This window comes from Polistes fuscatus, unplaced genomic scaffold (assembly GCF_010416935.1).
Source record: "Polistes fuscatus isolate 324 unplaced genomic scaffold, CU_Pfus_HIC Scaffold23, whole genome shotgun sequence".
In the NCBI taxonomy this organism is placed as follows: domain Eukaryota; kingdom Metazoa; phylum Arthropoda; class Insecta; order Hymenoptera; family Vespidae; genus Polistes; species Polistes fuscatus.
The window spans coordinates 2,868,844-2,889,636 of record NW_025113100.1 but is presented as its reverse complement, the minus strand read 5'-3'; the positions used below and the strand labels follow the sequence as shown (position 1 = coordinate 2,889,636).

The 20,793-nt window shown below is 27.7% G+C and overlaps 6 protein-coding genes across 7 annotated transcripts; 3 read left to right on the top strand and 3 right to left on the bottom strand.

Annotated features, from left to right (window-relative positions):
* The first annotated feature begins 882 nt into the window (after positions 1-882).
* Positions 883-3,882, top strand: LOC122518116 (mannosyl-oligosaccharide glucosidase GCS1). The gene is made up of 3 exons (XM_043636828.1): positions 883-1,427; positions 1,510-1,700; positions 1,768-3,882. Exons 1-3 carry the CDS (start codon positions 1,224-1,226, stop codon positions 3,806-3,808), a joined length of 2,436 nt encoding a protein of 811 aa, XP_043492763.1. The 5' UTR covers positions 883-1,223; the 3' UTR covers positions 3,809-3,882.
* Positions 3,883-5,316: 1,434 nt separating this feature from the next.
* Positions 5,317-7,694, top strand: LOC122518114 (actin-related protein 1). 2 transcript variants are annotated; one of them, XM_043636827.1, is made up of 7 exons: positions 5,320-5,574; positions 5,895-5,959; positions 6,283-6,609; positions 6,706-7,015; positions 7,082-7,255; positions 7,354-7,416; positions 7,495-7,694. In XM_043636827.1, the coding sequence occupies exons 1-7, from the start codon at positions 5,527-5,529 to the stop codon at positions 7,636-7,638; spliced, it is 1,131 nt and encodes a 376-aa protein (XP_043492762.1). In that variant the 5' UTR covers positions 5,320-5,526; the 3' UTR covers positions 7,639-7,694. The 2 variants fall into 2 exon arrangements, with proteins under 2 accessions (XP_043492760.1, XP_043492762.1); XM_043636825.1 differs by having other exon boundaries at positions 5,317-5,574; positions 7,354-7,694.
* Positions 7,695-9,339: 1,645 nt separating this feature from the next.
* LOC122518113 (rhomboid-related protein 4-like) lies at positions 9,340-10,221 on the bottom strand. The gene is made up of 2 exons (XM_043636824.1): positions 10,099-10,221; positions 9,340-9,994 (listed from the first exon to the last, which is right to left on the bottom strand). Exons 1-2 carry the CDS (start codon positions 10,219-10,221, stop codon positions 9,374-9,376), a joined length of 744 nt encoding a protein of 247 aa, XP_043492759.1. The 3' UTR covers positions 9,340-9,373.
* A 520-nt stretch (positions 10,222-10,741) lies between these two features.
* LOC122518112 (prostaglandin E synthase 2) lies at positions 10,742-13,076 on the top strand. Its single transcript, XM_043636823.1, has 5 exons — positions 10,742-11,183; positions 11,296-11,370; positions 11,923-12,257; positions 12,414-12,525; positions 12,610-13,076. Exons 1-5 carry the CDS (start codon positions 10,887-10,889, stop codon positions 12,970-12,972), a joined length of 1,182 nt encoding a protein of 393 aa, XP_043492758.1. The 5' UTR covers positions 10,742-10,886; the 3' UTR covers positions 12,973-13,076.
* Positions 13,077-13,175: 99 nt separating this feature from the next.
* On the bottom strand, positions 13,176-15,110 carry LOC122518111. The gene is made up of 9 exons (XM_043636822.1): positions 14,950-15,110; positions 14,670-14,822; positions 14,453-14,583; positions 14,237-14,369; positions 14,033-14,155; positions 13,864-13,947; positions 13,633-13,785; positions 13,435-13,563; positions 13,176-13,310 (listed from the first exon to the last, which is right to left on the bottom strand). Exons 1-9 carry the CDS (start codon positions 15,089-15,091, stop codon positions 13,201-13,203), a joined length of 1,158 nt encoding a protein of 385 aa, XP_043492757.1. The 5' UTR covers positions 15,092-15,110; the 3' UTR covers positions 13,176-13,200.
* Positions 15,111-15,475: 365 nt separating this feature from the next.
* LOC122518110 (intraflagellar transport protein 122 homolog) lies at positions 15,476-20,667 on the bottom strand. The gene is made up of 16 exons (XM_043636821.1): positions 20,468-20,667; positions 20,251-20,360; positions 20,035-20,155; positions 19,751-19,961; positions 19,587-19,660; positions 19,233-19,503; positions 18,954-19,115; positions 18,568-18,865; positions 18,113-18,483; positions 17,635-18,027; positions 17,101-17,515; positions 16,795-17,021; positions 16,306-16,693; positions 16,057-16,226; positions 15,816-15,977; positions 15,476-15,726 (listed from the first exon to the last, which is right to left on the bottom strand). The coding sequence occupies exons 1-16, from the start codon at positions 20,518-20,520 to the stop codon at positions 15,640-15,642; spliced, it is 3,513 nt and encodes a 1,170-aa protein (XP_043492756.1). The 5' UTR covers positions 20,521-20,667; the 3' UTR covers positions 15,476-15,639.
* Between the last annotated feature and the right edge of the window lie 126 nt (positions 20,668-20,793).

The following is a 20,793-nucleotide window of genomic DNA, read 5'->3' as shown; positions in this document are numbered from 1 at the left end:
TTCTATTTTATTGCAACGATAAATAAAGATTTGATAAAAATAAATAGATAATTAAATTGAAAAGTGCATCTCTGAATTGGACGATTTATATGTCAGGCTATTGTATCACTTGATTGTATGATTAATATAGTTTTCTTCTTGTTACAGGTGATCATCGTTGGATTTATCATCAAACCTTCTGGATTCTTTTTTATTTGAGTGTCTTAAATTGCTACATTTAAAAATATATATATAAATGCATTTTTGAAGGCACACACATGTTTATATATTAAAAATTAAATATAATTATAAAAAATTCTATATTACAATATAACTATACTATATATACTATCAAAGTATGTCATATACTATTATATACTATCAAATTATATGTCATATATTATCATATACTATAAAGGAATATTGCATTTTTTTTATAATATTGTACCGTCATCGCATTAAGTATCTACTATATATTAAAAAGTTTTTAAAAATATTTTATACGCATGCGCAACCACAAATTCAAGGCGCATGCTCACTTTGAAAAAAATCTCCCACTCATGACGTTTCCAAATTGTAATTATTAATAACTAATTAAATATTTAATTAATAAAGTTAGAAGTTATGGATTTTAAATAAACATTTTGTTAGCAATTTAGCGCACTTATTAAATTTTTTCTGCTGTGGTCAACTACGTTGCTTTACTGAGAAATGAAAAAAAATTTTCACATTTTCAGTTATGAATAACTAATTAAATAATTAATTAAAAGAGTTAGCAATTATGGATTTATAATTAGCAAATAGCTAGCAATTAAATGCATATATTTATTTTTTTCAATTTTTGAGGTTCTATGCCAACTTTTTTGTGCTAGTTCTTCTTTACCATACTCGACATGTGGCATACATACTTTATCTAAGTTACTAAACCGTACGTGTAATTTACAGATAACTTTTACATATGTTGAATTATTATATGTGCATTTTGTTGCATTTATTGTTTATTAACAGTTAACATAGTACGTTATAGTTTTCTAATATCAAGAAACAATCATTAATCTTTAAATATATATTTTAACCTAAAATTAAATTAAAAAGATAAAATCGTTAATTTGTCAAGATTTTATATAATTTTAATCAATGTGCAATGTTTTATTACGCACGTACACAATATTATATTTAAAAATAACAAAATAATAGTGATAATAATATTGAAGAAATAATATTTTTCTAAAAACAAAAAGAAAATGGCTAAGATCAAAACTCAAGAAAGGGTAATGAAGCCCAGAAGCAAATTAAACAGCAATCCATTTAATACTAAAAAAGATGCTAAAACCAAATTACCAATATTTAATTCAGTCATTACCGCAGTATGCATTGCCATTGCTGCGTGGTTCAGTTTTAAAGGGTATCTTGAAACTAGGGTAAATACACCGTATGAAATAGAAAAGGTATGGAATATTTTATGATAGATATTTAAAACGTTTAAATAGTTAATTATCTTAATTAAAATTAATTTTGTATAATATTTAGTTGGTAACTATGAACGGATTGGATGTACCTGATAGGTATTGGGGTACATATAGACCTAATGTTTACTTCGGAATGAAAACAAGAGATCCACATTCTTTGGTAACTGGACTAATGTGGTATTCTCCGCAACATCTACGACAGGATGGTACTGGTCTTAGGCATTGGTGCGAACAGGGTGACAAATTAGATAGGTAATTGAATCTTATGTTTTGAAATTTTTCATTTATTATGAAATATATTGATTAAGTTTAATCGTAGATACGGTTGGTTGGAACACGATGGAAGAACATTTGGAGTCCAAGAAATAGTTGATTCGTCTGTAATTTTAACAACAACATTTGTAAAAAGACTAAGTGGTCAATACGGCGGTGATTGGACAACAAAAATTAGTGTCAATTCTAAAGATTCTAAAAAACTTGAACAGGAAATCTCTTTACTATTTTATATCGCTATTGAAGAAAATACCAAAGGATGGATTGAAGTGAATTCCGATAATGATGACAATTTAACAGGAATGACTGGAAATACGCAGGGATTAGGCTCCTTTAATATTAATATACATGCCACTAAAGGTACTATAGAAGAACATTCATTCTTATCAACAACGTCACCAAGTTTAACTGCGCTAACGGAGACTGTTTTTAAAAATTTGAGAAGAGCATCGTATAAAAAAAGTAGCAAGAAACATATAGTATTGTCTGGTGAACAACTTTCGTTATTGGCAGATGGAACTAAGGAGAAACCTAATTTTATTGTTACACAAGTGACAGGAAAAGTTCCTTTTGAAATAGAAATTAATTATGAATCGGAAAGTTTCACCAATAGATTAAATAAATTGAGTAACGATATATATGATCAAGAATTACAAAAGCAGCGTAAATTATTTGACGAAAAATTTGAAAACATTTTCAAATTAAAATCTAAAGGTTATTCTAACGAAGAAATATCTTTTGCTAAAATGGCATTTTCCAACATGATTGGTTCCATCGGATACTTCTATGGAAGTTCTCAAGTTCAAAGTACTTACACCAAAGGTCCTGTGCCTTATTGGAAAGCACCTTTATATACTGCAGTACCTAGTAGAAGCTTTTTCCCTCGTGGTTTTTTATGGGATGAAGGATTTCATGGTTTACTTATTTCAACATGGGATTTAGAAATTGAATTAGATATCATAAGTCATTGGTTTGATTTAATGAACATTGAAGGTTGGATACCGAGAGAAATGATTTTAGGTCCTGAAGCATTAGCTAAAGTACCAGATGAATTTGTAACGCAGATGAATACTAATGCAAATCCTCCAACATTCTTTTTGACTTTACATTATATTCTTGAACATAAACAACAAGAATTGTTAGATAAACATTATCATCTCCTCGACAAATTATATCCTCGTCTTCAAGCTTGGTTCAATTGGTTTAATACAACACAAATTGGTGAATTTCCAAGTGCATATAGATGGCGTGGTAGAGATCCCAATACTAATAGAGAATTAAATCCAAAAACACTTACATCAGGATTGGATGATTATCCTAGAGCTTCGCATCCAAATATTAATGAACGACATGTAGATTTACGTTGTTGGATTGCATTTGCTGCTAATGTTATGTCCAGAATTACAGAGTTCTTGAATCATTCCAATAATAAATACCAAGAGACCTTTGATTATTTGTCCGATAATAATTTGTTGAATAAACTACATTGGTCATTTAATACGCAAACTTATTCAGATTTTGGTCTTCATACGGATAAAGTTGTCTTAACGAGACCGCATTCGCAATCTAATGCAAAACCTTCAGAAATGGTTAGAGTTGTCTTAGACGATCCAATTTTAAGATACGTTGATTCCTCTTTTGGTTACGTATCCTTATTTCCGTTCATTTTACAAATTATTGATCCTAATTCGTTACAACTAGAAAAAGTTTTACAAGATCTAACAGATCCTGATTTACTCTGGACAAAATATGGATTAAGATCGCTTGCAAAAACATCACCGCTTTATATGAAATATAATACAGAACATGATCCACCTTATTGGCGTGGTACTATTTGGATAAATTTAAATTACTTAACAGTTCGAGCTGCTCATTATTATTCCAAAATTGAAGGACCTTTTCAATCAAAAGCAAAGAAAGTTTATGACGATCTGAGACACAATATAATACAAAATGTTATACAACAATACAAATATAGTGGCTATGTATGGGAAAATTATAGAGATACGTTAGGTAGTGGAAAAGGCAGTCATCCATTTACGGGTTGGACATCATTGGTAGTTTTACTTATGGCAGAAATCTATTGAAGAATATTTTATTACTCGTGAAATATATAACATACTCTTAGATATAGAGTAATATAATTAAAATAAGAAGAAGAAACCAGAGGAGATTCCTTCAAATTTATAAAGATTTTTAAATCTTGAAGGAACAACACAAACACAAAAAGATTTAAAATAATAATAATAATAATAAATTGATACAAATGATTATATAAAAATCAACTATTAAATATATTATCAAAATATTCAGGATGTCTGAGGTTTTTCCTCGCTAAACGATGTCAGTGTATTCTATGCACGAAAATAAGGAAAACAATTACACCCTGTATATCATAAAACTTTATATATATAGTTCTATTTGTTAAGTAATATATAAGTAATATGTACAGCACAATGCATTTAATGATCATAAAATATTTTATATATGCATTATTCTCTATTTATATAGCGAGGCCAAAAATAACAAGTAACAAGTAGAAGAATCAGTCTACATTATAACATATTGATCTCTATGCACATTTTACAAGGCAAATATATATCTTCATTATCATTATATTAGTTACGTATAGTACCGTAATCTATGTAGAATAATGTGAATGTGGCATGAACGACAGTGACACAACCATTAATCAATTTAATAGGCAAAACCTGTTCCACAAATATTTTCGATATTATAATAACCCACTTAATATGTTATCTTATTAGAAACATATATATTTTCATTCTTTTCTAACAGCCAATTTAAAAACGTATATATCAATGTTTTTTTCCTTATTACATTATTTTAATACTTCTAAAGTATGAATATTTTTCAAATCAAAATGAAGAAAATATTTAATTTTTTTTATTACAAAATAGATTATTAAAGTAATTTATAGAAAATTATATTGTTAAAAGAATAATTAAAATTACGATTTATTTTATTTGAAAGATAATGAGAAAGTATCTTGCCACTTTCAGAGACACTGGCTGTGAATTGTTAAAAAAATTTACTTTGTAATTTACTTTAAATAAATCTATTTACTATTATACTTCAAAATTCTAATATAATACAATTTTGTTTAATAGTTAATACAGTATATATATATATCTTTTTTTTCGATTAAGTTTTTCTTTATTTTAAAAATATTTCTTCAAACTATCTAAAAACGTAATTGTGCAAGTGGATAATACGACAGTAGACTTATTATTAAACAAAATTAAAAGAAAAATAGATTTAATGAATTATAATATATACGCGAGAATGAATTGAAAAGTTTTCAGTCTTAATAAACAAACAAATTTTATCTTTATTCAAATTAAAATTGAATTTAATAAAAAAAAAAGTGATTTCTATATTAGGCTCAAAACTTATCAACCCATTATTAACGTAATATTAAAACAATTTGTATAATAAAATAATACAATAATTTTATATAAAATTACGAATAATATAAATAATTACTATATATATATATATATACAAAAAAAATATAAATCTCGTAAAATTGATTATTTAAAAATTTGAAAATTTACAATGAATTTATTTGAATAATTGTTATAGAGCCGGCAAAATTGAATTTCGAGCGGTTGATATCTCGAATCGAATGCGATATTCGATATTTGATTTCTCTCTCGCGGAATAATCGATAATTTCTTTCAGAGCTCGCCAGAGCTCGTCTAAAGAATAGGTGTGTGACTGCAGTGAAACAGTCTTCAATTAAACAAGTTTATTTTAGATTAAAACTGTATTTTTAATAATAATGGAGCCCTATGACATGATTGTCAATCAACCTGTGGTAATCGACAATGTGAGTGTTTGTTAGTGTTCAAATTAAATGGAATACAAATGTTCGTTGTCCTTCGGCAAATGTGTCAAACTCTGAGTAAGGCCATATTGTCGGCCGTAAACTTTGCCGACATTTATTCATATTTGGATATATAATATGACATCATAAGTATATTATAGAGTTTAATTAACAATCATTGATTATTTATTTCTATTATTTTATCTTAATATATTGTTTAAAATTATATAAAAAAATTGTTAGAAAATTTGTATTCAATGCTATTGCATTATACTATTTTAAAATCGATAATGGCTTTATGAACAAATATTTCTCTTATTTAGGGTTCTGGTGTTATCAAGGCTGGTTTCGCGGGTGACCAATTACCAAAATGCAGGTTTTCAAATTAGTAAGTACAGTAAATTGGTTCTGGTTCATTAAAATTCATAACGAATATTCTCTCTTTCTTTCTCTCTCTCTATCTCTCTATCTCTCTCTCTTTCACACACACTCTTTCTCTCTTTTACTCTTTGTTTTAGAGGTTAAAGACAGGTGGCGACTTTAAATTTGTCATTTGGGGAATAGTTAATTTTGACAGTCTTATATTATTCATTATATTATTAGATTTTTCTTTTAGATATTTTTTAGACTGCTATAAAAATGATATTCTATCATTTTAATATATATATTGATGTTAGTATTTGAATATTTGATTATTTCAATTTTTGACAGTATTGGAAGACCGAAGCATGTACGCGTTATGGCTGGAGCTTTGGAAGGAGATCTTTTCGTGGGTCCAATAGCAGAGGAACATCGTGGTCTATTATCAATACGTTATCCGATGGAACACGGTGTTGTCACAGATTGGAACGATATGGAAAGAATTTGGACTTATGTTTATAGTAAAGATCAATTAGCTACTTGTTGCGAAGAACATCCAGTTTTATTAACAGAAGCACCGCTTAATCCAAGAAAAAATCGTGAAAAAGCTGCTGAAATATTTTTTGAATCGTTTAACGCTCCAGCTCTATTTGTCTCTATGCAAGCCGTACTTAGTTTGTAAGTTATAGAAATGTATGACATCGTGGTTGTATAATTTTGAAAATTGTTTTATTATTTTGTTTTGTTTATCTATTTTATTTAAACGTTCAATAGATATGCCACAGGAAGAACTACGGGAGTAGTTTTAGATGCTGGAGATGGCGTAACACATGCAGTACCTATCTACGAAGGTTTCGCTATGCCTCACAGTATAATGAGGGTAGATATAGCAGGTCGAGATGTTACAAGACATTTACGACTGTTATTACGCAAGGAAGGTATTAATTTTAAAACCACAGCTGAATTTGAAATCGTTAGAACAATTAAGGAACGATCTTGCTACTTGGCAAGTAATCCACAAAAGGAAGAAACTATTGAAACTGAGAAATTTCAATATGTTTTACCTGATGGAAGTCACTTGGAGGTAAGAAAATTATTGACTCGCTTTATTTTTAACATTATACATTATTAATATATTCTTTTAAAATAGATCGGCCCAGCCAGATTTAGAGCTCCAGAAGTGCTTTTCAGACCAGATCTAATCGGAGAAGAGTGCGAAGGAATTCACGAAGTATTAATGTTCTCCATTCAAAAATCAGATTTGGATTTGAGAAAAGTATTGTTACAAAATATTGTATTGTCTGGAGGATCCACACTCTTCCGCGTATGTACAAATATAATCTTTATATATATTTAAATAAATAGTATCATTATATACATATATTTATGTGTATATTATAATACATTGCATATTTTGTTCAGGGTTTTGGTGATAGACTATTATCAGAAATTCGTAAAATGGCATCGAAGGATATAAAGATCAGGGTAAGTTATTTAAATGTTATTACTATTATATATATAATATTATTTTTTATTTTAATTACTATATTTTATATACGACAGATATCAGCTCCTCAAGAACGTTTATACAGTACTTGGATTGGAGGATCCATTTTGGCCTCTTTAGATACATTTAAGAAAATGTGGGTTAGTAAAAGAGAATATGATGAAGACGGTATTAGAGCAATTCATCGTAAAACATTCTGAACATAATTTAGAAAACTTTCAGGTAATATATGAAATAATTTTAAGTAAAACACAAATAATGGCACACTCGAAACAAACAACCATATTTATCATGTTATTCATACTTTCGCAAACTTAGGTTGTCCTTAGGTTTTCCTTTCTTTCTTTCTTTCTTTTCTTTTTTTATTCTCGTTTTTTATTTTATTTTTTTGCGCACACAATTTACGCGCAAAATATATTTCGAGGGATTAAGAAATGTGTACGGATATAAAATGTAGAACATCGTAAAAAATGGTAATGTTTTTTTTTTAAAATGCATCTTGATACATCTTATGTGAAATATGAATTTTTAATAGAGTATTCTGAATGAGAAAGAAAAAATACAACCTCGTCTTTAATGTCAAAATATAATATTTTCTGATCCCTTAGAAATGTAAATAAGGCCATTTATTGACCACATATTATTAAACACACTAATATAAAAACAGGATATTAAAATAACATTTGTTTTAAATGTTATGTCTCAATTTTTATAACTTATATATATATATATATATATTTATGTTTTCTATTATACTTTTTATCACTAGTTTTCTCAACGCAGTAGTAAAAAAAAGTGCTTTAACCGATCTATTTCGTAGATCAACTTATGTATTTTCATGTGCAGTAAAAAGTTTTGCAGTAAAATATTTGTAAATATGTATGCTTTCATAAAATAAATCTACAGTCTTTACAAATATATATATATTTCTCTTTATCAATACATTTTGTAATCATGTATTATTATTATTATTATTATTATCTGGTGTGCTGCTTCGTACAAAAAAAAAAAAAAAGAAAAAAGAAAAGAACAAGTAATTTTTATTAATATGGTATCACTTCACAATGGTAATATATTGTTTAAGAAAAGTAATCATTAATTTCAATTTTATGCGTGAAAAACTATGATGTACATTGTATCGTATGCTTCGACTGTGATACAAGTATAAATAATCAGAATTGATTTAAATTTCTTACGATAAAAATATATATATACATCGTATATATTAATTAAAAGCATGTTATTAATTTAGAAAATGAATTTTAATTTATCTAGTCTTTATTTACAGCAATGTTAAGATGTATCAATGGTATACGTAATATGATCTTTATCGGCATATTATTATTATATCATTGTATGTGATCTTATAAATTATATTAAAATGAATAATATAATGTAAAGCCTAAAATAAAACTACTAAAGTGACATTCCATTTAATTGATTGAACATTGTGATGTGTTGTACTAACAGTATTGTTTATAATTAATATTTATAATATTTATACTATTTTGTTTTTTTTTATCAAAAAAAGAAAATTTTCAAATATTTAACATATGTACTTTTATTTAAAATAAATATAATTAAAAGAAGAATGGATAATATTGCATAATTAACAATAAAATATAATATGAAATACCTTTAATTATATTTTCAATAAGTTTATTCGTAACAATTATTGTGTGTATAAAAATAAATATATTTTGCAATATGTAGAATTTAATATAAAAGTATATTCACATTAGAGTACACAAGAGAAAATTCAATATATATTTTCTTTTCTTATTTGTATTTTTAGTGAATTTTTATTTTAAATAATTTCTTAAAAATTGTAATAAATAAGTACTACAAAAGAAAATATATATTATATTGTCAAACATAATATTAAATTATAAAATATTAAATCTTTGGATAGATTATAATCTGATTATAATCACATTATCTGAAACTTAGAATACGTTGTCTATAAAATTGTTCTTCGTGTATAATAGGAACTCCGGTTATCATATATATTAAATTATCAATTAATTCGCCAACAGATGTATAGCAATATAAACAACCAACTAATATACCTCCAAGATGACCAATAAATGAAGAATTTGGTACTAATAGATATATCAATACTAATTCGACCCAAATAGATATTTTACTCGGTACCCTTAAACCACCAACATCATGAATTCTATTACTTTCTTCGCATATAGTTATAACTTTTAATGCGAATAGCACAGAAGAAAAACCAATAGCACACATCGTGTAGTATCCGTAATCTGCTGTTAATTGCATGAGAATGTATGCGAGAGATACAAACATAGAACTGCATCCGATTGACAATAATGCAACCAATAATACAAAATTAGGAGTTCCATACATAGTTTCCAAATATGAACCCTTCAGGATAAAAGATACCATGTTGTAATAAAGATGCATATCGGATCCATGCTCAAAATTTGATACTATAAAAGAGCGCCAATCACGGTACTTAAATATTTTAACTGCTGATATACACGCATCTTCTGCATTCCATGGAACTTTAATTAGGCCTGTATAAAGTAACGCCTAAAAATGTTAAATATAAATTAATACTCGAATGCATTATTTACAGTACTATACTCAAGATGTTAATATATGTAATGTATATATCAAAATGAATTTTATTTCACCTGTAATATCACTCCGATTAAAGTAGCCGGTGGTATTTTATCAACTCCAATATTTACAGCCTGCATAAATAATAAATACAGGCCATATTGTAGGCCTTGTTGACGTCTTTGAACAGGCCTCATAATCGTTGACCATCCAAAATCACACTGTCAAATGATATTATATCTCCGAAAATTAACCTTTAGAGATTTGTATATTTTATAACGTGTTGTAACATTTTGAAGCATCAATTATACATATATTTACATCATAAGTAATACAGTAGTACCAATATATAAAACATATTCTTTCTAACGCGTTTGAATATTCCAGCTTTTTCCCGCCTTTTAAAAATAATTTGAAATTTCTGATCATAAGATATTTTCTTTTTATATTATCATCGATTAACGAAAGCATTCAAATTAATTGACATATTTTCATAAATGAAGTATATATTATATAAAATTAATATTATATAACATGAAAATTACATAAAGCTGATAACATTGATGTTATTGGGTATTATACATGTAAACAACGTAAAAAAGTATTGTGTAATCCATTTGATTCATTTAATGTACTTATATAATAGTCATATTATTTGTGTTTTATTTAAAATTATTTAGATTGAATATATTCTATAAAAGAATATTGTATATTTATAAAAAAAAAAAATTGATATTTGTAAAATGCATCACTGGTGATTACAACGCCATCATCTGGACACTTTGATAAAAAAATGTTTAATTTTTAGTGTAAAGAATGATGTTACGTTTGACCGGTTTATGAATAATTAATTGTTTAAAAAATGGCTATAACATTGTGCAAAATGTCACGATTTTCCAGATGTTATAAATATTTAAAAAATTATGACAACTTAATAACAAATAATCGTTCCTTGTTGTTTTGTACAATAGCACAGCAACCAAAGTCAAGAAATTTATTAAAAATCAGCATTATTGGTGCATCTATCGGTATTATTGCTGGAGCAGGTTATTCTTTTTATAAAATTAGCGAACAAAGAAAAAATGTAACATTAGAGGGAACACCTGTAAATCCAATCCAATTATTGAAACATAAACCACCTATTACACCATCTAGAAAGGTATTTTTAATACTTTAAGACAATTTCATTTTGAAAGCACGATAAATGATTATACAATGTTACAAAAATATAAATTGTAATTTATTTATCTGTAACTTCATTTTATTTGTAGGTTATTTTTCCTGTTAATACGACTGGACTTAAACTTACGTTGTATCAATACCAAACGTGTCCCTTTTGCTGTAAAGTAAGTAATCGTATACACTTAAAGTGTATATCATATTAACATGTTCCGTGCCAAACCATTTTTGCCTGACTTGTCGTTCAGGCCATTGGATGTTTTGACTAAAAATTGGTACGTTATCGCATAATATTTCATTATATCATCAGTGGATAAGTATTTAGCTTGTTTGGAGTAGTTATCACATCGTGTACCATTTATGGTACCGAACCAACCGTTTTTATGCAGCTCTTGTTTTAAAAAAGTCAAACATTATATATTACTATTAGTTATTGTATATATGACGATTAAACAAATTTATGTGCTTTGTTTTATACTGCATTTTTTACAATGCCTCATCTATTTGGTGAAAATATATTTTATAGAATCTTTAATGAATATGCCTGCATGTACCATTTGTGGTACACGTGGCCTGATAGTCAAGTTTAACGTGTACCATAAATGGTACACGTGGCATGGAACGTGTTAATCAATAATTTTTAAGCCAAATATATGCATCATATTTATTACATTGATATAATTCTAATAAAAATAAAAAAAATACAATTGGGTCTTTAGGTCAGGACTTTTCTAGATTATTATGGAATATCTTACGATGTCGTTGAGGTTGATCCAGTATTGCGGCGAGAAATTTCTTGGTCTTCTTATAGAAAAGTACCGATACTTCTTGTTCAAATGAAAGACGGTTATCAACCTTTGAACGACAGTTCGATGATAATATCATTGATTTCGTCTTTTATGCGAGATAAATCTCAAAATATTTCTGAATTGGTTGAATATTATCCAAACATTGGTATGCACGACGATAATGGAAAATTTAAATATGAAATAATGAATAAATATTTCTTAATGTATAATCAAATCCCTAAAGATGTCACGATGAACGCTATAGTGTAAGTTTAATTTTGGATTATGTGTTTTATATGAAATAATTTTTGGTAAATTTCTTATACGCAAAATTGTCCGTATTACCAAAGATCATTTATACAAAATATCTCTCTCTAGTTCTCTTTTTTTTATTATTTATATATATTTAATTACTTTATTAGAGAAGAACGTAAATGGAGACAGTGGGCAGACAATGTGTTAGTTCATACTCTTTCGCCTAATGTATATAGAACGTTGAACGAATCGTATGAAACTTTTGAATGGTTTTCTGAGGTAAGCATATTTATCTACTTCAAAATACATGCTAAAGTAATAAGTATTTATTTAAAGTGTACACAAATTGTATATTTCATTCAGGTCGGTCAATGGAAAGAATATTTTCCAGCATGGGAGAGAATATTAATAGTTAATGTAGGAGCATGCGCTATGTGGATGATTGGAAAACGCTTGAAAAAAAGGCACAGACTAAAGGAAGATGTTCGTCAATCATTGTACGACGAAGTAAATAAGTGGTTAAGAGAAATTCATGTTAATAGAACTCCGTTTAAGGGTGGTGAAAATCCAGATCTTTCTGATCTTGCAGTATACGGTATTTTAAAAAGTATTGAAGGATGTTCCGCTTTTAAAGATTTACTAGATAATACAAAATTGTCTACGTGGTATAATGCTATGAAAGAAAGAGTTGACTCATACGCTGGACATGAGCTTGTAAATGGTTAATTTATATATAGAAAGAGAGAGAAAGAGAGTCTTGTGTTATTTGAATCTATTTTCTTGAGAAAGAAAATGTAGTATTGCATTAAAAATGAAATTACTTATACGAATTTATACAAATTAAATTTATTTTATTTCTTGCATATATATATATATATATATATGTATAATATTATAACAGTTTTAAATAATACATTTAATTAAACCTGTTCATATTTATGAAATATTTATTTTTTACACAGCACACGGCAATTGACGATACCTTAATTTAAAGCCCTTATTCTGTGTGTCATTAACGTCATTGTCATTTGTAACAACATAAAGTACGAATGGTTTTAATGTAGCTGAAATAATAATCAAATTAACACAATAACATTGTCTTAATATTATATATAATGCAGATATATCAAAAAACGTATGTTTAATAGTTAATATATTTAAATGAGATTTAAATTTATAAATACATACATGTTTTGGTTGTAAAAGCATTTCCACAGAAACGTTCTGTATTAAGAGGAATACCGTTTTCACTTGGATTTGGTATAATAACAAAATCATCAGTACAGTTTAATCCAGATTCCGCTACCGCAGAAGTTCCTACAATAACAATTCGTTATAATTTATGTTTTATTATATTTTATTATGTTACACTCGTATTTATTTTACCTATTAGAGTTGGATCTATTCCACCCGTATCTCCAGAAATAGAAAATGAATTTGTATCGCTTTGCGACCACTCGATGCTACAGTAGCCTAATGCCATTCTAACGCAAACACCATAATTCAAATTAACCATTTCTCTAGTACCTACAGAAGGTTCTGAAATATATTTCATATTTTTTTATTTATAGTATATAATAAAATATGCATTGAAAAATTATTCATTTCTATGCTTACCTCTTGAATTCACAGTTGTACCGTAATTGAAACTTGTTACCGTGTCTGATATTGATTTGTAATATTGTAAACATCCATTAGGAACTAAAATATAACGTAGAATATTTTTTTCTAATATTTTCTTTAAATATTTTAATAGGAAATAATATTAAATTTATATCTTTATCACCTCTCCATAAAGAATCGCATGCTATTTGTTGTATTCTTATATTCCAACGACGATCAAACGGATAATCTGCATTTGTTCCTATAGAAATGGTAATTGGGGATGCTCCATTAAAATCTGCATATACTGTAAAATATATGAAATATGGATAATTATTTATTATTACTTTTTTTATAATTTTAAATTATACAAATAATAGTTATGTACCATGCTGATTAGAATTTTCTCCACATATACGTGGAACCAACGAAGATGATCCGGATACCAAAAACAAATCAAAATCACACGTTCCATTTGCATTAGGTTGGGCTAAACTAAAATCTATGAAATCTAAACGTATCTGCGAATATAAAAATAGGGTTTTAATAACGATGCACATATTACTACGGTTACATGAAAAATTAATTTTATCCGTGTCAATACCTGACATATATCAGAGTTACATTTATTTATTGTTATCGTACATCGTTCTCCTCCTTTATAAGTGGTAGGATAGCCTGGATTAATAAAGTATGTGTTATTTATATTCGTGGTAGATCCGCATGTCTTTTGAACTGTAAGATAATAAAAATGAAATATAATTAATATTTATATATTTGTATTTTTATAATTTATAATACATTGTATATAATATACTAACAGATGCAACAAATACCAAGACCGTTCGCACATGTACCGGACGGTGTACCACCATAGCTATTACATTCTCTTCGTGTAAAACATGTGCCATTAAGCGAATTACTTGCTAGACATTGAGAGTTAGCAAATCGTATGACACTGAAGAATGGAAAAACTGTACAAAAGTTTATAGTTATATGCAAATGTTATATTTTTAGAATATTATCAAATTATAATATAACTATTAATTTTGATTTCGCAATAATCTTATTACGAATAAGAAAATGCAGAATGAAACTTACATTTTTTCTGTCGTATTATGTAAGGATTATATGACACGTTATCCAAATTTTCATTATTCATTATTGCGTTATTGTGATCAAAAAATTGACCACTTACAAAAGAGAATACAAGAAATAATACAGTTAACATTATACTGAACATCTTTAAAAGAATATCTGGCCTCTTCGCATTCTGTAGGACTAGTAACGGTCTCTGTTTGTTCGGGCCGTAGGAATAATTAGCAAGTTCTCGAAAAAACTCCAACTGGGTATACTGTACAATATAATATAACTGTAAAATGAAAATGCATCACGTGCAGCTCTAATACTGCTTTTATCTCAACGTTTTTTACTTAACAATATGTACTAATCGAATACATAATTTTTTATAATTAAAATAATCATTTACATTTTTTCATATTAATATTTAGACTTACTTTATATGATTGATTTTCGAAGTTGTTCCATTTATACAAAGTGAATATATGTATATACAATTATATGTTTTACTGGTAAAATCTTTTTTTTTTTTTTTTTTTTTATATATATATATATATATATATACATCTTAAAAAACAGTCTTAAAAGTAATAAAATCGATAGTTTATCTAACATATCATTAAATGATATAGATTTGTAAAATATTTTCTCATATACAAATAAGAATGCACGATTGTAATATTTCATGCTTTCGTTTAATTTCATATTTTTTTAACTTTTTGACGTATGCGAAGTTCTACAAAATGGACAATGACCATATCTTAGCAATGCCAATTCATAATCGTCCGAATGAAATAGCTGAAAAAAAGATGATGATTATTATTTATAAAAATGTTATACGCGTTAAAAAAACATGCGTTAAATAATTTCTAATATGTGTTACTTACTTTCAAACAGGATTTACATAATACTACTTGAAGATCAGGCAAAAGATTTCTAAAATATTTTGTTTTAAATGGTTTTGGCCATTTGACTATTAAAACCGATGAAGGATCCATACTTTTTAATACGCTTCGTCCAACAATAACTGTGGAATCATCTGTTTTCTCCTTAAAAAAAAAAAAAAACATTTTTTTCAGTAACAAAAAACCGGATTAGTAAATGTTTTCTGAAAATGACTGGTTATACCTCGTATTTTATTAAACGTGCAGTAAAAAGATCTGTTTCGTTAGAAAATACAGTAAGTTGATCTTCAGTAGTTGATGTACTCGATAACGACAATGATTCTTCTATTAATTTTTCTGCTTCTTGATCGGTAATACCTTCCTCTAATTCAAATTCAACTAACGGTAGAATTTCTATAACAATAAAATATTATTTTGATATTATTGATGATATATCACAGGATTAATTAAAATATATAAACTTCATTTTTACCAAACATAACGAACGAATGTTGAAATTTAAGGCCACATTGTATACATTTGCTACCAATATTGTTATCTATCGGTAAAAGCGGATTAAACGTTGAACACTTATAACATAATGGTAATAATTCTTCAGGATCTCTATACGGATAAGCTCTTGCAGCTAAAGTAGAAGTTTCAATTTCTGCAAGAAGGTTTTTAGAAATTTTCATTGAACGCAATTGTTCGAGTAATTGCATAACTAATTTGTTGGCACCTAACAAACGAGCTTGCTTGATTAAAGTGTACATTATTTTTAATTTTGATACACCTTCTAATTGAATGCCTTGTGTTTTTAATAATAAATATCTTGAAATGTTAAATAATGCTTCTGGCATTAAAGACGTGAATGGTTCCTCCTGACAGAGAGAGAAAGAGAAATAAAAGTAATATTTTATTATAAAATCATATTAAAATTCATCGCAAATTCATTAAAACAAAACAAAAAAATCAATCTTACCAAATATTTATGTATCTCATGATACGCATAATAAATGTCAGCTTTGTTGTAATAAGACAAATACATAGATTTTATTTCTTCTGTACTTTTTAACAAATTAAGACTAAGCTGAGATAAAAGCCAATAAAAATAACATGCATCACGGTATCTTTTTTCAGCTATGGCATTGTCAGCCAAGCTCGTTAGTACACTGACCGATTCTTCGGGTTGGCCAGCCATTTGAAAAGCTAAAAAAACAAAATTAAAATTAAATATATAGACATATTACACAATTAAACTAATAAATTAATGAAAAGTATAAATAACCTTCTTGTGCTTCCGAAAAACGACCAGTTTCTGCTAACCATCTAGCATACGGTCCATATACTCGTGACTTTAATTTTGGATTTCTTTCCGCAAGTTCGAAAGCTTCAGGCCAAGCTTGTGCATCGACAAGTACATCAGCTACGTCAGGATCGTCCCCCAATCTACTAAAAATCTCAGCTGCCCCATGAGTAGCTCCTAACTGTTTCAATATCTTAGCGATCAAAGATAAATTATCTCTATCCGATTTGTCCAATTGTCTGCCAACTTTTATGAGCATATCAATCCAACCATATTCGGCAATAATATTAATAGCACGTTGTGTATCACCAGCGGAAAAGAACATTTCCGCAGCTGCACGTGGTTCGCCTAAACTTTTAGCCCATTCTGCACGTCGACGTAATAAAATAGTACGATCCTGAAAATATTGAAGTTAAATTAAGTAAATTATATATATTTGTAATTATAATTATATATTTGTAATTATAATATTTGTATTATAGATCCATACAGTAATGAAATATAATTTTTAATTACCTGAGTATTACCACTTGCTATAAATTCTTGAGCAATATCAAACATACGTAAATCGGAATACATATCTCTAGCATACTGTTGTAAGCCTGCTTTTTGATACAATTTAGCTGCGTCTTTTAGTCTACCCATTGCTGCGGCAGCTATAGCCATACACGCTTCTTGACCCCATTCACCAGATTTTAACTTTTCTTCTACCTCCGATACAACTTCAATATATCGTAGATTTTTAATACGAGCGAAAGCAGAATAGGCTATATTTAATTCTAGATTGTCTAATGCAGCAATTCCTAATGCTCGCCAATCTGATTCGGCAACACCAAGACACGCTACTTCATAAGCTTCTTTAAATGATCCGATGTCTAAGTACTGGTACATGAACAATGAAAGAGGTACCTGAATAAAATATTAAATGAACATTTTAATATTAACAGAGTTATGTAAACATATAAATAAAAGAAATATTTTATCTATTATATACCTCTAAGATAATAACAGCAGAACCGTTTAAACAATATAATTTAGATCCATTGTGACCAACAACGAATCCTGAGAATTTCTGTCGATATTCAGAAAAATTAGCAACTTTGATCGCAAGATAATTGCTACCAGAAAAACACATTATATCTTCGGAAGCACTATTATACGCAACACTTGTGACATCTTGAAAATCTTGTAATTTTTCTTCCGTGTATAAATCGAATATGGAAAGAACACCGTTTTCACTGACAACTGCCATTTTTTCTTTTAGAGAACTAATATCCAGACATCTTACTGATCCTTCCACTTTTGCCAAATGTGCAGGAAATGGATTATCCAAATAGATCTTAATTACGTGTCCTGTTTTTAAACCTGGTAATGGAATAATATTTTGTTAATAGTTATATTAATATATAACATTTTTGTTTTTTTTACTTTTTTTATTTTTAAACTTACCTATAATTAAACATTCCTGTCCAGCAGGACCTCCTACTACTTTAATATAAGTTATAAGATCATCGAGAATCCATTCCCTTTCAACGATACCAGTGAAAGATAAACATTGTAATCGTTTTTCTAAACATAATACCAAATGATTTGTTGTAATAACTAATAAATTACAATTAATTGTTTGATTAAGTTTTTCCCGTATACGATAATGCATTCCTTCGCTGTTTCCGGACGGTTCATAAATTATTACTCGTTCTGGTAATTGAACGGCAAGTCTGTTTCTATATACAGCAATACGACATACCTGTGTGAAAAAATATTTGTAAGAAATTTGATTAATCATAAAATATAAACAATATTAAAACATTAGAATATATTATACAGATACGTACCAAGTCTTTGCACTTGATACGAACTTTTTGATTCGTTACTAAATGTTGAATTATGACATCAGTCATATTTTCTCTATAAGCATATCTATCTTTGTACAATCCGTGTACAACATTCCACGATAATTGTAAATAAGTTATTGTTCCATCTTGACAACCGAGTGCCTACAAAAAATTCATTTAAATATTAAATATTAAGATACATCTGCTGAATATACAGCTATAAGATACAGCTGATAAATTTATTATTCTTTTTTAGAAAAATGATAAAAGATATCCTACAACATGCGAAGAAGATGGATGGACAGCGCAACTCCAAACCCATGAAGAAAATGTATTACCGACAACAGCGAGTTGTATACCATCATGAGTCATCAAAAGACATTGCTTGTTACTACCAGAAACAAGAATATATTGACCATCAGGAAAGTATGTAATTTTTAAGGGAGTAAAGTGTACTGTTCGTTCTCTTCCAATAGGCTTTCCATTGATCGTGTAAAATGAAATAATTCCATTCCATTCTGCAATACATAAAATGTCTGCTGCATCATCTCTGTAAAATAGAGAGAATAGATATTATTTCAATTTTATATCGCATATTTCATTTGTACATACAATTATATAATACGATCGTACCGCAAAGGATTCCATGCTAAACTCCAGATGGGTACACCTGTTTGTCTTTCAATGCGTATCTTTTCTTCGCCGTTCTAAATATATTATTGCAAAATTAGATAATTTATCTGATAAATCTATTAAAAAAAAAAAAGCTATAACGATAATAATAGAAAATGATAAACCTTATTTCTGATAGAAACGTATCCAGCTGCTAGACCAATAGCTAAATACTGGCCATCCAATGTCCACGCGCAACAATTAACTCTTCCTCCAGATTTATGTTTTTGTACTGCTTTTTGTTCGGCTGACCAAAATGCGATATCAGAAAGGGAACAACTGAGTAACTGATGTGATACAGGATTAAATTGCATCGCTTGAACAGCTTCATTATGTCTATACATTTAATATCCAAGATTATATTATCAATTTTGTTAGTTTTTATTTGATTATAAGAAATATGACTTACGAGTACTTCAATATTCCTTCTAATTTGGAAGTCCATATAATGACGCTTTTATCTGCGCTACCCGATGCAAATCTTCTACCATCTTTTGCGTAACATACACAGTAAACAGTATCTTTGTGACCTATAGCAATTATAGTTTATATTTTATTAAATTCATATAAATAATATAAAATATATAAAATTATATATTTTATTATTAGCAATAAATGCTATTACCTTTTAGCGGTTGTACCAAAGCACCACCGGTAGTTTCATAAACTAAAACTTGATGTCCTGCGGCAACAACTAATTGTGTGCCATCAGGATTAAAACATAAATCATATATACTGAAAAAAATTATTTCATTCATATTAAAACTATATATATATATATATATTCATAAAATATTTGATAAAATATATATTATAGTAATATCATTTGAAAAAATATCTACCATTGTTCTAATTTATCTTGAACTTTATCAACCCATGCTGGATGTGCCCTCATTATATATAAATCTATAGAATATATATTTCTCAATTAAACAATTCTAACAATGTTCATTATCATTAATTATTAATTTTTCTTCAACAATATAAATTAACGTAGGATTTGTTTTGAAATTGTTTGGTTACCAGGGTAACACAAGTTTCAATATGGAAGAATATGCATTAAATGAATATTTCTAAGATTTGTAATCTTTAAATTTAAATATGATTTATTCCAAATATTTAATATAAACATTTAATATGAACAGATATATACATATAATACAATTTT

Excerpts from the sequence above, each read along its gene's own strand:
- LOC122518116 (XM_043636828.1), top strand. The coding sequence starts at position 1,224 with ATGGCTAAGATCAAAACTCAAGAAAGGGTAATGAAGCCCAGAAGCAAA. Across the intron at positions 1,428-1,509 it reads CACCGTATGAAATAGAAAAG|TTGGTAACTATGAACGGATT; the intron begins GTATGGAATATT and ends TATAATATTTAG. Across the intron at positions 1,701-1,767 it reads CAGGGTGACAAATTAGATAG|ATACGGTTGGTTGGAACACG; the intron begins GTAATTGAATCT and ends GTTTAATCGTAG.
- LOC122518114 (XM_043636825.1), top strand. The coding sequence starts at position 5,527 with ATGGAGCCCTATGACATGATTGTCAATCAACCTGTGGTAATCGACAAT. Across the intron at positions 5,575-5,894 it reads AACCTGTGGTAATCGACAAT|GGTTCTGGTGTTATCAAGGC; the intron begins GTGAGTGTTTGT and ends TCTCTTATTTAG. Across the intron at positions 7,256-7,353 it reads GAGGATCCACACTCTTCCGC|GGTTTTGGTGATAGACTATT; the intron begins GTATGTACAAAT and ends TATTTTGTTCAG.
- LOC122518113 (XM_043636824.1), bottom strand. The coding sequence starts at position 10,221 with ATGAGGCCTGTTCAAAGACGTCAACAAGGCCTACAATATGGCCTGTAT. Across the intron at positions 9,995-10,098 it reads TAATCGGAGTGATATTACAG|GCGTTACTTTATACAGGCCT; the intron begins GTGAAATAAAAT and ends TAACATTTTTAG.
- LOC122518112 (XM_043636823.1), top strand. The coding sequence starts at position 10,887 with ATGGCTATAACATTGTGCAAAATGTCACGATTTTCCAGATGTTATAAA. Across the intron at positions 12,258-12,413 it reads GTCACGATGAACGCTATAGT|AGAAGAACGTAAATGGAGAC; the intron begins GTAAGTTTAATT and ends TTACTTTATTAG. Across the intron at positions 12,526-12,609 it reads CTTTTGAATGGTTTTCTGAG|GTCGGTCAATGGAAAGAATA; the intron begins GTAAGCATATTT and ends TATTTCATTCAG.
- LOC122518111 (XM_043636822.1), bottom strand. The coding sequence starts at position 15,091 with ATGTTCAGTATAATGTTAACTGTATTATTTCTTGTATTCTCTTTTGTA. Across the intron at positions 14,823-14,949 it reads CATAATACGACAGAAAAAAT|TTTTTCCATTCTTCAGTGTC; the intron begins GTAAGTTTCATT and ends ACTTTTGTACAG. Across the intron at positions 13,786-13,863 it reads TACAACTGTGAATTCAAGAG|AACCTTCTGTAGGTACTAGA; the intron begins GTAAGCATAGAA and ends AATATATTTCAG.
- LOC122518110 (XM_043636821.1), bottom strand. The coding sequence starts at position 20,520 with ATGAGGGCACATCCAGCATGGGTTGATAAAGTTCAAGATAAATTAGAA. Across the intron at positions 19,504-19,586 it reads TTAGCATGGAATCCTTTGCG|AGATGATGCAGCAGACATTT; the intron begins GTACGATCGTAT and ends TCTATTTTACAG. Across the intron at positions 18,866-18,953 it reads GTATCAAGTGCAAAGACTTG|GTATGTCGTATTGCTGTATA; the intron begins GTACGTATCTGT and ends TTTTTCACACAG.